The 16667-nt window shown below is 26.2% G+C and overlaps 1 protein-coding gene across 2 annotated transcripts; it reads right to left on the reverse strand.

Annotated features, from left to right (window-relative positions):
- Positions 1–833: 833 nt before the first annotated feature.
- LOC112689430 (neprilysin-like) lies at positions 834–15324 on the reverse strand. 2 transcript variants are annotated; one of them, XM_025563143.1, is made up of 18 exons: positions 15219–15324; positions 13961–14042; positions 11174–11274; positions 11020–11073; positions 10775–10936; positions 10618–10701; positions 10330–10546; positions 10033–10225; positions 9862–9963; positions 7366–7516; positions 7077–7282; positions 6830–7006; positions 6654–6763; positions 6531–6589; positions 6400–6448; positions 6148–6346; positions 1167–1331; positions 834–1078 (listed from the first exon to the last, which is right to left on the reverse strand). In XM_025563143.1, exons 1-18 carry the CDS (start codon positions 15220–15222, stop codon positions 902–904), a joined length of 2292 nt encoding a protein of 763 aa, XP_025418928.1. In that variant the 5' UTR covers positions 15223–15324; the 3' UTR covers positions 834–901. The 2 variants fall into 2 exon arrangements, with proteins under 2 accessions (XP_025418928.1, XP_025418929.1); XM_025563144.1 differs by having other exon boundaries at positions 13961–14091; positions 15219–15314.
- Between the last annotated feature and the right edge of the window lie 1343 nt (positions 15325–16667).

The raw sequence follows: 16667 nt of genomic DNA on the forward strand, positions 1-16667 counted from the left end.
TATTTGATAACGAGCACTGTTTTTGGAAAGGGCTTTATCGTCATACACGTTCATTAAAAACAACTATGGTAAAAAAAAAAAAAAAACTATGACTTTTTGTGAGTTCACACTTACTAGTTTACTCATTATCTGTAGAAGCAAATTTCAAAAATGAAGTATTTCAATATTTTATAATCTTCTATCAAACCTATTTGAAAATAGACAGATTGACAGTTGGGGTACGTAAAGCAATGGCAAGAAATCAAGGGGTACGCGAATGAAAAAAAGGATAAGCCATGCTGCCCTACACACTCGGCCTGACTGTTTAGCCGTTCAACTTGGGTGGTCGGATTCGGTGCGACTCGTTGGTTTCGGTCTGGACAAGCCGGTCGTTGCCGGATGTGTCCTGGCTGGCGTCCGCGACTTCGTTCCGTTACGACTAGTCGGCTGGTTAAGACCGACATGTTTTAACATTGATACGTATCATTGTTTTTATTGATGTAACAACACAATTATTGTGTACGAAAAAGAAAAACATTTTTAATGTCTAAAGAAAGTTTATTAATTTTGAATTATCTGTATAAGACGATTGCTATAAGCTGTTACGACAATGACTATTTTCCAGGATCGCATGGTTCGGTTATTGTGAATATGGCAATAACTTAATAAAACATTCATATGATAATTTGAAGTAATACGATGGAATTTATCATATTAGTATAAACAAACATTTTTGTACAATAAGTTAATTAATTATCACTAAAATTTTTTTTACTTTTTATCACTTTTTATTTTTTCAGTTGCACAATTCATGTAAAATATCATTTTAAATAACATAACAAAAAAAAGTTCAATATTTAATTGATTATTGTTTAAAGCGCTTTTCATTTACAATATATAAAAATAATTTAAAAAATTAAAATTACCATAATCTACATTTTTCTCGGTCAGGATTCATTCTAGTACCCTTTTTACACTGCCATACTTGACTAAATTCTTCAGAGTTCATTAGAGTTCCAGTCACTCTCACTTTGTTTGGACAATGTTCGTCCATATAGCAATTTAAAAATGAATCATCTGTTGCTGCTTCGCACCAAAGCTAAAATATCCACGTGATAATATGATGTATTTAAAAAAAATTAACAAAACTATTTTGATGCATATATTTAATCATATAATTAACTCACATTTGAAAATGCCAAAAAATAGATTTGTTCATGGCTTAAATGTTCTAATCCTGGTAGTTTATCTTCTTCGCCGTGTTTAGCCACAAAATTCCTATAACCCCAGAATGCTTCTCTTATTCCTCCGTTATCAGCGATATTTTCATTTAATGTTAATGTACCATTAATCTGTGCATTTTTTAAAAAACTTTTTTCGTCAAAAATTTAAACAAATAAACAAGGCCGGATTAAGCAACTATTGGGCCCCAGGGCTGAAATTTTATATGGGCCCTTTTGACAAAACATGTTTTAAAAAGCTGCTCGCTACGCTTGCAGAACGACATATTTTTTTAACTATTTCATAAATTGTCAATTGCATTATAAAATAATAAAATTAATAGGTATATACAATTTATGTCCATAAAACTTCTAATTTTAGTATGGTAAAAAATATGTATCAGTTTAAAATTGTTTGGGCCCTTTCACTTGGGTACTCGAGAGGGGCCCAGAGCTACTACCCTGGCTAGACCCCCCCCCCTTAATCTGGCCTTGCAAATAAACAATTTAAATGTAGTGGTCATTTGTCAGTTAATGACTATTCAGTAGAACCCTATCGTGATTTGATCAGGACCATTAAGATTTTGAGGATCTTTGCTGTTTTCGTGCATTATTATGTGTGCTATTACATTGTTTATTAATTTAAGTTTGTAATTGTTTAACTTATTCTATTGGATATATCACAATGTTGTTTAATTATTTTTTTGTAAATTGCATTTTATATGTTAATTTTGTGTCTAGAAGTGTGTTGATCGGTGCATCGAGATTGAGATAATATTAAACTAAACTAAATACATATAATATAAATATTAGTATTTTTAATCAAAAATAGTATTTTAATTAAAATAATTTATTAATTTGTGACATGTTATAGGAATTTGTGTTGCCTGTACATTTTTAAACAGAAAAGCAATAGTGGCACCAGGGAGGGCCAAGTAGGAATTGGTGGGTCCATTTTCCTCAAAAAAAAATAATTGGATTCCTTTACTTCAAAACTTTTTTTGGACTAAAATTATGTAAAAAAAAAATAAAATTAAAATTAAAATTAAATTATTTACCTCTAAATATTCAAATATTTAGCCAGTATCAGTGTTGTATTTTTGTATACCGTATTATAAAGTAAAAGAAGAAAATTAAAAGGAATTTATGATTTAAAAGCGATAAAAAAAACATACTTAAATGACTTGAACCAAATTCCGCCAAATATTAAAATGTTCATGTTACTAAAATTCATAATATCCAGAAAAATATTTACCTATGCCGCCCATTAATCTTTGCTACCGCTTATACTGGAAAATATTTAAGAGGAACATTTGGAAACTAATAATATGGACATTAAAACTAATTCCGAAAGAAACAATAAAAATATTTTAATATTTTCTTGTTTTAATATCTAAAATTTGTACATGATTTTGAAAATATTTATTGTTATGGAACTTTAATTTACAATACCAAACATTTTACCCAAATGGTTACAACACACGTATAGGCTAAAGTAATGGACATTATACGCCAGTTGTATTTTGTATTCTAACCAATATATCCATTGATGTATGTTAATAAATTTAACCATATGATCAGTGTTGTTCTAACTGCCAATAACGCCCTAGGGCAACAACATTTAACACCCCTTCCACTCCCCCAATTTTTTTTCGTAAAATTTATTTCACATTTTTTGCGTATAATTTACCTTATTCCTTATACATGTTTAATATTTAAAAATTAAGATACCTAATTATTTATTATTTTTATTATTATTATTACATATATTGTAGTTACATTTTTTTTTATTTTGATGTTATTTCAAAATTAATATTTCATTATCTTGGTTTAATAATAGAAAAATTACTTTTTTTCACAAAATCATGAATAAAAATCATAAAAAATGTTTGTATTCATAAATTAGAAATAATTATGAGTTATATATAATTATTAATTGATATAGGATACAGATAAAAATAGCAAAGTGAGATATAAATTTATTTTATGCATTAGGGACTTTAAAAATGAAATTTTATTTTGATATGTTTTCGAGTATTTTGGAATTTTAGTATCATTTTAGAAATGTTGGTGCTACTATTGACCAATATACATAATAATATAATGCTTTATTAAGATATTAACATAAATGATTTTAAATTGACTGAAAAATAGTATTAATTTATGTATAATAAGAAAAATTCCCACATTCTTGTTTTTTGTCTCATTTTTTTTAATTTAAAAACAGAAGATCATTTAAATTTTTTTTATAAATATATTAATTCAAAAGATTATGTTATAAATAATAATTCAAAAAATAAAATAAACGGTCAGTTGAAGATAATAAATTTAATTAAATTTTGATTTATTATTTTTTATATATATATATATATATTTTGCATTAAACATTGGCAATAATTGGCCATTAATTTTTTAACTACAATAGTATTTTTACATTAAGTTTTTTAGTTATTAATTTATAAATTATATAATCTTAGATTTGATTAAATATATTTTTTTCTTTATATTTTTAGGGCATATTTTAAGGTGCTTTTGGTCAAATTATAGTGCGTATTTCATTACTTTTCAAATGATAGAAAATCCAAATCCTAGTAATTATGATTCACAGATCATATTCGTCATAATATAAAGTCAAGTCCATGTATTATGGTACTGGGTACCTACTACCCAATGTTTAAACTATAAAAAATCATAAAACAATATTTGAAACAGGGACGGTGATACATTTTTACTTAATTAGTTCTGAGTGATGGTAGGATATTTGGTTGAAAATTGGTATTAACCGTTATAAACGACGCTAATTAACACTAGTAATGATTTTAAAAGAATCGAAACAGAACCAAATTTTTCTCAAATTAGAATAATACAAAACTTAAAACTAATTTTTCATTTTTTTAGAACCGAAAAGAAACCGAAACCTACATTTTTGTTATTTTAATAATCGAAACCGAATTTTAGTTTTTTTTTTTTTAAACCAAAAAGAAACCGAAACCCAAATTTTAGTTATTTTAGAATCGTCATCAAAACCGGAATCAATTTTTTTTTTCTAGGAACCGAATCGGAACTGGAACTGGAACTGTACAATTCATCAAGGTTTCGGTCCCTGATTTAAACATTGCATTAAAATTGACACTAATTAAATTAATAACAAATATATATTTTCATATAGTCTGTGGTTCACAGAGGGAAGTGAGAATTTCTATGAAGTGCAATTAAGATAAAATGGACCGATATTCGATAATATCGATAATGATATAATGAGAAAACTAAAAATAAATAAAATTATGTGCAACTTTAATAAGCTCAAATTAATTCAAACTTATTATCGATCCGCAATTGGCCAAAACAAGTTTACACATTTAAGCTCGATTCACACTAGCGGTCTCGGTTCGGTCCGGTCACGGTCCGATCACGGTCAAGTCAACATAGATAGTACGTAATCCAACGGCATCGTACATGCTATCGATCACGGTCAAGTCACGGTCAGGTCCGGTCAAGTCTCGACCGGTTGATGTACGATCCAGACCGCCGCGGTCACGAGCTTTTTGATCGAGACTACCTAGTGTGAATAGTCAACCGGTCATATCATAATCTCGGTCATATCCATTGGTTTTATTGTTTTTTGAACACTATCGTACACTTTGTGGCAACGTGCAGATAGAACTTGACTGATTGTGACCGGTAGTGAGAACTGTACATCATAATCTTTGACCGTAACTTGATCGTGATCGGACCATCTCGAGACCGCTAGTGTGAATCGAGCTTTACTCATATTGTTATTATCAATCGAAAAAGAAACCGTGAAGACAAATGACTTTATTTTAGTGATTAAAATGACTTTGACGTGATAAAATAAAGAAAATTCAAGTTTTAAGTGTTTTAAATGTTTGTACTTACATATTTTCTAAACAAATTAAAATTAATTATTATACTGTACATATTTATAGTTTTGAAAATTTGGGCACATTTGATTATGCTTCCCGGGTGTAGAATTCCTTAGAGCCTACCAGTGGCGTAACTGGAAAAAAACCTAGGGGGGGCAATATAATATATTTATTATTACCAAACCCTGACATCCCTCCCCCTCACCAGTAAAAACATATTTTTATTGAATGTATTTTATACACTATTTATAATTGTTTAATTTTACATGTCTTTTAACTCATTTTATGGTTTAGATAAATATAAATTGTAGATAGCATGTACTAGGTACCAATATTGTTAAATAATATCCATAAGAGTTCATTAATAAAAGGTGCTATTTGTACTGTTAGATTATCTAGGGGGGGGGGCAAAGTTATACCTTTATCTCTCAAAAGATTGTTAGAGGGGGCACTGGCCCCTCCACAATTACGCCACTGGAGCCTACTATGGTTATGACGTTCGATACATCTATTAAAGCTCGATTCACACTAGCGGTCTTGGTTCGATCCGGTCACGGTCACGGTTAAGGATTATGATATACAGTTCTCACTACCGATCACAATCAGTCAAGTTCTATCTGCACGTTGCCACAAAGTATACCAAAGTGTTCAAAAAACAATCAAAACAATGGATATGACCGAGATAAGCGCGGCGGTTGACTATTCATACTAGGCGGTCACGATCAAAAAGCTCGTGAACGCGGGGGTCTGGATCGTGCATCGACCGGTCGAGACTTGACCGTGATCGATAGTGTGTACGATACCATTGAATTACGTACTTTCCATGTTCACTTGACCGTGACCGGACTGAACCAAGACCGCTAGTGTGAATCCAGCTTTTAGTTAATATGGATGTAAGTTAAATGAAAATAAAAATAACTTACAGTTCATTTCTGAGCTATTAATAGAACTGTTGGAAATTATTTTGATATTATACCCATAATTTTTAATTCACAAATATTTAAAGCTATTAAAGATTAATACTATTTAAAAAAATAATACAATATTAAAAAAAAAATAAATACCATATCATCAGTTCCGGGCATTAAATACGAGCCATAGTGTGCAATAAAACAATGGGTACGTGAAATAAAATTATCTGAGGATTTTTTTGTCAACCAATCATTGAGGTGTCCATCTGCATCAAACTGTCGGCCTTTATTGTCAAAACCATGGGTTATTTCGTGTCCCAATACAAATCCAAGATAACCGTAGTTGAGCACCCTAACATTAATTATAAATAGTAAACTATATTTATAATTACATTTTTTTCTTACTGTAAATTATGGCCAAAGAAAGGGTATTGTAATATTCCCATGGGAATGACTAGAAACACAAATTAAATATGTAACATTTATTCTTTAGATATAAATTTATTATGAAGTAATAATAAATTTAAATTTATTACCTATTCTATTGCATGATAATGTATTAAATGCATTTACTTCGTAAGGTGTAAAAGTCAATCTGATAAAATAAAACGAGAACATTAAATTATATTAAAAATTAAGTTTTGTGTTAATTTATTTACATTTCATTTTCTTTGCTATCAGTTACTCCATATACTGACAAATCGTGTATTAATTGTTGTTGATTAAAACGTAATATATTGCCAAGGAATTCGTCATCTTTCATATGAAGCTGAAAAAAATAAAAAATAAATCATTAAAATAATTAAAACTTGTAATAAAATATAGTATGAAATACATCAGAGTAGTAGTCATCGAGATCATCGGGGTTCATTATAAAATCTGGAGTACTTAAGAATTCTTTCGCTCTCCTTAATTTGTACAGTGCTTTGATTTTAGATATTTCATCCATCCATTCTGTTTCTTTGATTATTTTTCTAAATGCATCACCTATGTTTTCCGTCATTTCAGCCAACTACACAAATCACAATTATTTGTACTTTGATATTCGTACAGTTTTTTAAATTTTTTTTAAAATTTAATACCATTTTTTTTTTTTGCTTAATACAATCTTTTTTATTTAACACATGGGCAACAGCCATTGGCATCATCGTGTTTACTTTGTCTGCACAATATAGTGATCTTGTATTAAATGGCTGCCAATTGGGGATGAATGACTCTATAATACTCCGCATAGAATTTGTTGTAAACGTTGCAAAATTTGATATTATGTGCCACATAGCATGTTCTCCTAAAATAACGCGTGAGTAAAATAATTAATTAAGTGGTCTTGTAAAAGTGTAAAATATTTTTTTTTGATTTTTGATTTTTTACCAATTATATTTAGTGGAACGCTTGCAAGAAATCCCATTATATTTTTAAAATAGTCAATGTTATTTATTAGGATTAAATCATTATCAAAATTGAGAGGTTGAACATTTTTTACTCCCAAAAACTGAGTCAAAATATATTCACTCCAGTCGAACTGTTAATTTTAAATAAAATAAATATTAATCGTTTACTTTTTATTCCACATTATTGATTAGATATATTTGTGTGTGTAGGAATGGGGAGGATTTATTATGATAATCTAATGAAATGTAGCAAATGTATGCTGAAAATTCAGTTTGAATTGACTGGTTGGTAGATCAAGTAAACAACAGAAATAGTTTTCAGTATGAATTGTCTGTTTACTATGCTAGAGTAAAAAATTATGTAAATTTATTTTATTCATTACTATGTTAAAAATATGATCGTACTTTTTCAGCTAAAAATTTAAGATGTTCATCATAAAAATTTTATATTAATTCTATCGAATAGGGACAAATGGACGTCAAAAAAAAAAAATATATATATATATAAGTTATAAAACCATTGATATTTTATGTTCATAATATAACTTATGGTATTGTATCATAATATCAAACCTTATTGAATTTTATCGTTTTGGCAATAGGTACCATTTATATCAATATATATAACTTATTGGTTTTTACAACTTGTAATAATTATCACACTTTATCGTAACACGGTGATACACATCTATAACCGTATTAGTCGTGTATAGTTATGGGCGGTAATGAATAATTTGTACTATCGATTATTATTCGATTATTCATATATACTATCGAATAATTATTCGAATAATATTATGCATGGCTGAATAATTAAAACTATCGAATAATTATTCGAAACTTTATTATTCGACTAATCTATATTATTGAATAATCAAAAATATTGAATAATCGATACTATTGAATAACTCGAATAATCTGTAGCCTGTACTCTGTACTATCGATAATTATTCGTATATGCTTGCCGGCGGTCGTACTTTATTTATACACCAAGTGTATTTTTTTAAATTATTCACCAGTTTTCTCTTGTTTAAATTAATATATTGGGCTAAAAATATAAATTATACGTTTTCTTCAAAAATAATCACGCAAATAATAGTGCAAAAAATATATAAATTTAAAATATTTTATTAAAATTAGCTTAGATTTTTAAATAATAATATTTTTAAAAGTTAACAGCTATATATTTTTGTGTAAAAAACTAAGAGTATCTAAATTATAGTATATATCAGCGTTTCTCAAACTGTGGGTCGCGACCCCCTAGAGGGTCGCGAGTTAATTTTTTGGGGGCCGCGAGAAGTTTTTTTTAATTATACAGATAGTAAGAAACAAACACATTCATCACATACGCCTAATTATTAATTAAGTATTATATTATTATTATTATTATTATTATTATTATTATTATTATTATAAAGTAGTAAATAAGAAATAAAATAGAATAAATTTGTTTTTAGAAATTATTTGTATTGATTCTGTAAATGTAAAACTATGGGGTCTCGATAGATTTTTGGAAAAAAATTTGGGTCACGGTCCTAAAAAGATTGAGAACCGCTGGTATATATTATTATAAGTATATAATTATACCGGGTATTTACTATTCATACCCACCATGTTATCCAATGAATATCAATAGTGCTGCTGTTGTGTAGTCGCGCACTGTAATAATGCGGCTTTTTATTCCAAGGTTTGATAAAATACGATAAAATCACTGTACATTTAATAATAATATTAAATAACAAAATTATACTAAATTAAAAATTAAATAATTATTCAAATAATCGTTATCGATTATTCGAATAAATAACTTGGCAAGACTATCGAATAATTCGATAGTTATTATTCAATAACGCCCATCACTAGTCGTGTACAAATTGCATTCAAGTGTACATGTAAGATGTCATTAATTTATTCAAATCATGATGGTGAAGTGTTTTTGAATGAATATTTTTGACATTAAAATTTACATATTATAATAAATATAAATAATTTATTTATTTTATTTACTGATTTTTATATATATATATATTTTTTTTTTTTGACGTTCATTTGTCTGTCCCCACGTCCAAACGGCTACGTCCATTTGTCCTGGATCGTAATTTTCTATGTAGGTAGCTATAAATAATAGGTAATACATCTCACATGGGTGTTATAATATTCTTAACTCTGTGCAATTGATGTCATTATATGTTTAGCGTGTCAACCATCATGATGTTGTGCGGGTAGTGAAGCCAACGGTCTAACTTACCCCTCAACTGTTTTAAAAAAAGACCAATAGGCCCGGGTAATCTGTATAAAAAGCGTCACAGTGTGTAAAACGAAATCTCTAATTTGCAAAACTTTATTATCTATATTGAAACGTTATCACTGATGGTGCACTTTTTAATTTGAATTGAATGACTTTAAGTTGATATTTTTATAGAATACCGTGAATATTATACATAAATAAAAACGTAATATTATATATTATACGTACAGTTCTTTTATATAACGAACCACTTGTAATATTATCTGTTATGGATTGTAATTCGTATACAGTATATAATCGTTCTTGTTGTGTTGTGTCCATTTCATATATCTATAATAAATTAAATTTTTATTAATACCAATTAAACACTGATCCAATATTTATGTGTTTAATGATTACTTTTTGAAGTTCACTTTCCATTGATTTTACATTCATCAATTTTATTTTTAGCCTTTCTAAATAATTACGATTCATATAACTTGGTTCAAAACCATAAATTTCATTCCAAATAGCCATGAACAAACGTTCTTTTATACGTAAGGATTCATCTTCAAAGTAGTCTTCTTCTTCGAGTTCTTTTTTTGGTTTATTTCTTGTTATTTCATCACATTTTAATTGTAAAATTTATTAATTATTAAAAATCGATCATTTATATAAAAAAAAAAAAAAATAGGTGAAAATGTAATAATTTCTTACGCTGTAAGATAGATATAGTCATTTGATGGCGTATCTAAAGCAATTCGAGCGATTGTATTTTTATCCGGCATGATTTTTATTGAAAATAAATAATTCAAGTTAGTATACTTATTGATATTAGTTATAGCTGACCAGATTTCTGAATCTTTAATAAGCGGTAAATACATTGTAGACAAAAGTGAATTCAACGGTTCCAACCCCAGAGCATCCATTTGGTCTAAATATCATACGTAAAATATATTTAATTATGCATATCGCACTCATTAAAATAGTAATGTAAATATATACCAGTTGCTGTACAAGACTGATACAAATTTCTTAATTTTTTTATGGAATCAGGTTCATCGTCACTACCATCTTTTTCCAATATATCTGTATAAAATATTAGTTACTATAAGAACAATGCAATAGCTTATATGCATAGCTCAGCTTATATATGTATTACCTACGATATGCATATGTATAGCTTCATCTACCATCGTGAAAATACTTGTTGTATGTGTTTTTTTATTGATTTTATTGACGTTTTTATAATTTCCACAAGCGAAATTATAAAAGTCTTCACATGGATCTGCAGATTTGTTCATTGACTCAACTATCAACTTAGCTTTCCAACATAATACATTAATTGTTATACATTATAGATACTTAATAAAAAAATATTAAATGTGATTTATTTAGTTAACTAACCCGTTTTTATACAGTCTTCTGTCTCACATATATTTGAATTTTCCTTTGTTTGATCTATTAAAATATTAACAACGGTTTTTAGTAGTCACAAGCACAAATATATTGTGCTTTTTCTTTAAAGTATATTATTTTACAAATATGCTTATAAACTTACAAGCAAATGTAAATCCAAAAGCAGTTCCTTTCAGTATTGCTATTACGAATAAAAATGTTAACACGTACGATGATTTATGACCTCTCGTTTTCTTCATCGATCTATTTAGAGCATTAAGTACGTATTGTATATAAACAATTGATGAAACGTTTTTTTAAAATAAAAATCAACGTTACACCATATGAAAAAAATATTTATACTTATATTGATTGCCAACAGTAGTTGGAGTATATTTTACAATAGGATAAGACAGCGTTCTTATAAATGCAGAAAATATTATCATGCCTTAAGATTTTTTCGATTGTATGGTTTATTTAGTTTGTTGATTTCAATGAATCACATGTTACATGTGAAGCATTAAAAGTATTATTGACTGAGCCGACAGAGACTAGAAATATTGGCGCTTCGAGCGAAACCATGTTTTGGCGTCTTTAATCCCTCCCCTCCAACACATTTAGTTTGAGTAGAATTAAATTAAGTTTTTTAGTGAGTTTAAATAAAATCAATAATTATTTAGTGTTATAACTTGGTATTATATTAGTGCATTTTTTGGACATGTTTTTTTTCATTGCGAGAATATTTTTAAAATAAGATTTTTTACTTTTTGAAAGTTTTTTTGGGGGAATATATTATTTCACGCCACTAATTCCTATAAAATAGGAATACTGTGTTTCACTAACTACTTATTCATTATGACAATCAGAGAACGGAATTCATTGTAAAAAACTAGTAAGAAACCAAAAATATTAGGGATGGGCGAAACACATCGATGTTTCAACATCAATGATTTGTTTTTGATTAATCGAATAAACATCAATGTTTTTTTTTTTTGTTATTATTTTAGTATGCAGTATACAAAAATCGTTATACAATATACACTATACAGTTATAATCAGGATCCTATGTTCATGCACTAAAAAACGCATAAATAAGCATGCAATAATGCACTAACATTTGATCAAATAGGTTTGCATTAATAATCCTTAACTATTCACGAAAAAAAAACGTTTAAGGATTTTTTAAAATAATAAGAATTATTCATTTATATTTTTAAAAGTTATATTTTTTCTTCGGTTACATTTTATTTAAGTTATAATTAATGAACACACGTTGTGACAAAAATAGATAGATTGCAATGGACACGTCAATAGGAAGAGAGTGGTAGCATAATAACATTGTTTTCGTGATACTGCTTTTAACCTATACAATTTAAAGTCATTAAAAAATAAAAATATTGATAAAATACTAAGATTTGATAAACAAGTTCGGAAAAGTAAATAAGAATGAATTCAAACATTTATTAATCGATTTTTTTTTTGACTTCCACAAAAAACGATTTCGCTGAATTTACATAAAATAATATGCGATATTGACTCAAAAAAAAATTATATATATGCCAAACATGCCAATACATACAAAACATGCAAAAACATGCTTTATTCAACTTTAGATTTTTATTACCATTGTTATGAAACCGATTTTTATCTTAATTAACATATTTTCCGATGTAGCAAATAAAACATGAAAATGCATAAACTTACGAGCCATGATTGTAAATATTTAATATGTTTTTAAAAAATATATAGTATTTTAACTTTTAAATTTATTATTTAATTAAGAAAATAGTACACTGTACAGATAATAAGGTGTGCAACAAATGGCAGCTCTAGAGGGAAAAAAAATTTTTTCGATGTGTTTAAACTTTGATGTTGTTAAACATTGATGGTTTTTCACCAATACATCTAACACATCGATATTTTAAAAATCGATATATCGATACATCGAATATCGATGTTTAAACAATTTTGCGTAAACCTAGTACAAATTAACTAAATCAAAAAGTGGGTGTTAAGTTTTATACTGTATAATAATTTTTAGGAAGAATTATTATTATTAATCATTGATAAATGCGAATGACAAATAATAATAATAATATGTTATTACATTGTTTAACGCAGAACTCTCTGGTGATTAAGAGTTCAGTTTATTATTAGTTTAACTCAGGAATTATTCTAAGGATTTTTATCAATTACGCATATTGTTTGAATAAGCTTATTAAAATAGAATCATGGTCTCAAAATATACTGTCATATTATAGTTAAAAATGATAAAATTTGTAGCTTTTAGGTGAAGTAATTTAAAATGTAACTTATTTAAAGGATATAAAACAATTTACATTCATGTTATTAAACGCAAAGTTTATTACCAAGTGCGCATCTTGCTTTTCCGAATACGCAAAATAAGCCCAACTGCGCTTTAGAATAAGCCCTGGTATAACCATATTATTATAACACTCGGAATTTTCAATTTTTATTTGTATTATGGTATTATTTTTTTGAGTGTTAAATTAATTGTATACAATATTTTTACAGCAGTAAATACACTGACACATAATTTTGTTTATTGGACATACACCCGTATGGCTTTATTATTATTTATAACTATTAGATTTATTTAGATAATTTGGTATTAATACTTTTAAATAATATATTTGCCACTACCAATAATTTTTTTAATTGTTCCATAGTCCATTTCTCTTTTTAGTTTTGTATACGTAAAAATTAATAGTTTTATTCTATTAAAACTTCCAATGTTTAAATATGTTAACTAATATAGACAAATTAAACAATTTTAACGCTGTTGTTATGTATGTAATTATTTTTATGATGGCTAAAATGATTCAATAGATTTGTAAAGGTTGGCATATTCGTTTACCGAGTACTCTGTGTGTACATAACATATGCTACGGGAATATACGATATATACTATATTTAATTATTTACTTACAATTGAAAATCACTAGATTTAGTAATAACCACTTTTTGTTTTTGATTATTCATAGCAAAATCATTATCGTCATTATCATCACCTGTTGGATAAGAAATATGGAGTTTTTACAATTTTGCCGTGTATACGAACTAAAATTAGTAAACAATAAAAATTATAAATAAATGTTTAACACTAATCTTTAAGTACACATGAAATTATCAGTTTCTAACTAAAATATTTTGTATTTAATTAATAATGAAATAACTAATTATTATAATTATTTTGATTTTTGTTGATTTATACTTTTGATTTTAACTTTGAAGTCATATTTCGAAGTAGGAACTTGAAAAGTTTAATACTTGACTTAATAAAATTAGAATAATTGCTTAAGTAAATTATTGAAACGATATTTAATGCAAATAATATAGCAAGATTAGCAAAGTTACTATTTTCATTAAATCTTAATTTCTTTTTTCATATTAATTTTAGATTAAGCATAAAATGAAGAATGTATTAGTTTTACTACAATATGTTTCATTTGTGTAGGTACACGATTCAGATCAGAATAATTGCTCCAATTAACATAATCATAAATTATTTTCGGCATAAAATTATGTCTTGTTAGTATTTTGAAAAGGTTATTTCACAAAATTCCCAAAACTTAATATTTGCAAAAAACTAACGAAAAGTTATAAAAAAAATGGTAAAATGTACGGCACACAAATTTTCAACAAAATTGAATATTTGCTTTCATCATAAATTAAAAAATAATTATGGTATGATGTGAAATTTTCACTAAATGTTTTTTTCACTATTTGCTATAAATAGCAAATTTTTAAAAGACTTTTTTGAGCATTTTTTAGAAAATTAAAATATTCATGTTTTCTTATTTATTTTTTTTTCGAAAATGTCCTTTAATATTTTTGGTTTGAAAAAAAATCCTAATATTGAATACGAAATTTCTCAAAAATATCAGTTACTGATTAGAGAAAATAAAATTTACCAGTCTTTGAATATTAAATTTTAATAAAAAACGATAAAAATTTAGAAAATCCGTAATATTTTTGTAGTAAAAAAATTAATGAAATTTAAGGCTTGAAAATTGGATGTAAGATTTTTCTTAAGATTTCAATGAAGTATAATTAAATCGATCAAATATTGAGCTGAAGAAATATTATATTTAATTTATAATTTCTAAATAAATACAAATACATCGATCACATAGCATTTAGAAAGTTATGTTCAAATAGTAATATAAATGTATGGAAGTACTTACTCATTGTAGAAGCTAAACAAATTTTGTGTAACAGATTATCACTCAAAGTTTTAACGAATAAGAGTTAGAAGCAAATGAATGCGAACAAATGAATGTTATTCGATGCCAGTGAATTGTTAATCTTATATAAAAATACAACAATTATTGATTTGAATTATAATGGTCGTGAATTATAAAGCATGTTAATTATGATAATATTATGAACATTTGCTTTAGAAATTGGTAAATAAGATAATTATTACTATGTTATATAAGTCAAAATGTCAACATCAAAATATTATACTTAGTTTTAGTACAGTAAAATATTAAGAAATATTTTAATAACATTTATAGTTTAAGCTTTTAATGTTTGAAGTGTTAATGCAAATTTAATTTAGCTAAATTTAAAATAATAAGTAATGAATTAAAATTGCTTATAATTCAAGATATAGTTTTAAGACCTCAATATGTTATTTTTCTAAAATTTGAGTATTTTATCTATAAATACAAAACATCAATATTTATGTAATTAATTACCCACTTAGCTTCAATTCCTATTTACTGGAGTTTGAAATTATTTTTTTTGTTTCTTATTTACTACCGTGACGATAAAAAAATAAATATTATTTATAATAATTTAACAATTATTATTAAAAATAATTTGGTTCAATTTCCATGTCTAAAGACATAAGTAGATTAAGGCAACACATTAATTATTTATTAGATTGTATAATTATATAGTTTTCATACTCTTTATATTCTAGATGTTTCTCTTGTATAAAAATCAAAATAGAAATAAAAACACATGAATAATTTTGCTTTTCTGAACTTGATTAATAAGTATAATTTGGAAATTTATTTTTAAACAGTATATTTATACAATCTTACAGTATTAATTTATATATATTGTAGTCAAAATTAAAAATGAAATGAGATAGTTGAGTAGGTATTTACTTTTTATACAAATATTGAAATACGTTATATAAAGATAATATTAATAAAAATATATATAAAGATAATACATATACAATATTCGAATAAATTATTATTACAGTCATTTATGATTAGGTGTATAAGATAAATTATTAATTAAAATAATTTTCATAAACATTACTAAACTTAATTGTTATACATTATATTATTTTCATATAATCATGTCTTATGTAATTATTTGTGTCTACATTTAATTAGTAAAAATAAAAATAAGAATATATAATTACATTATTTTAGTAAGAATGTTAGTAGCAGTAGATTATAATATGTCCCTTTAATAATTTAGTAACTTACTGAATTTGAAGAAGTTTTATTTTATAGTATAATACTTATATTGATTATACTAATAATGTTTTTCACAAGCTCTTGTTGATCATGTAAATAAAAGTTTAATTGAACACTCATAAATTATTTATGCTGAAACCTAGATGTTTATTATATATTACAATAATTTAACAAACTTAGTAGTATATGTTA

The sequence above is a fragment of the Sipha flava genome, unplaced genomic scaffold (assembly GCF_003268045.1).
Source record: "Sipha flava isolate LNK unplaced genomic scaffold, YSA_version1 43_pilon_pilon, whole genome shotgun sequence".
Classification (NCBI taxonomy): Eukaryota; Metazoa; Arthropoda; class Insecta; order Hemiptera; family Aphididae; genus Sipha; species Sipha flava.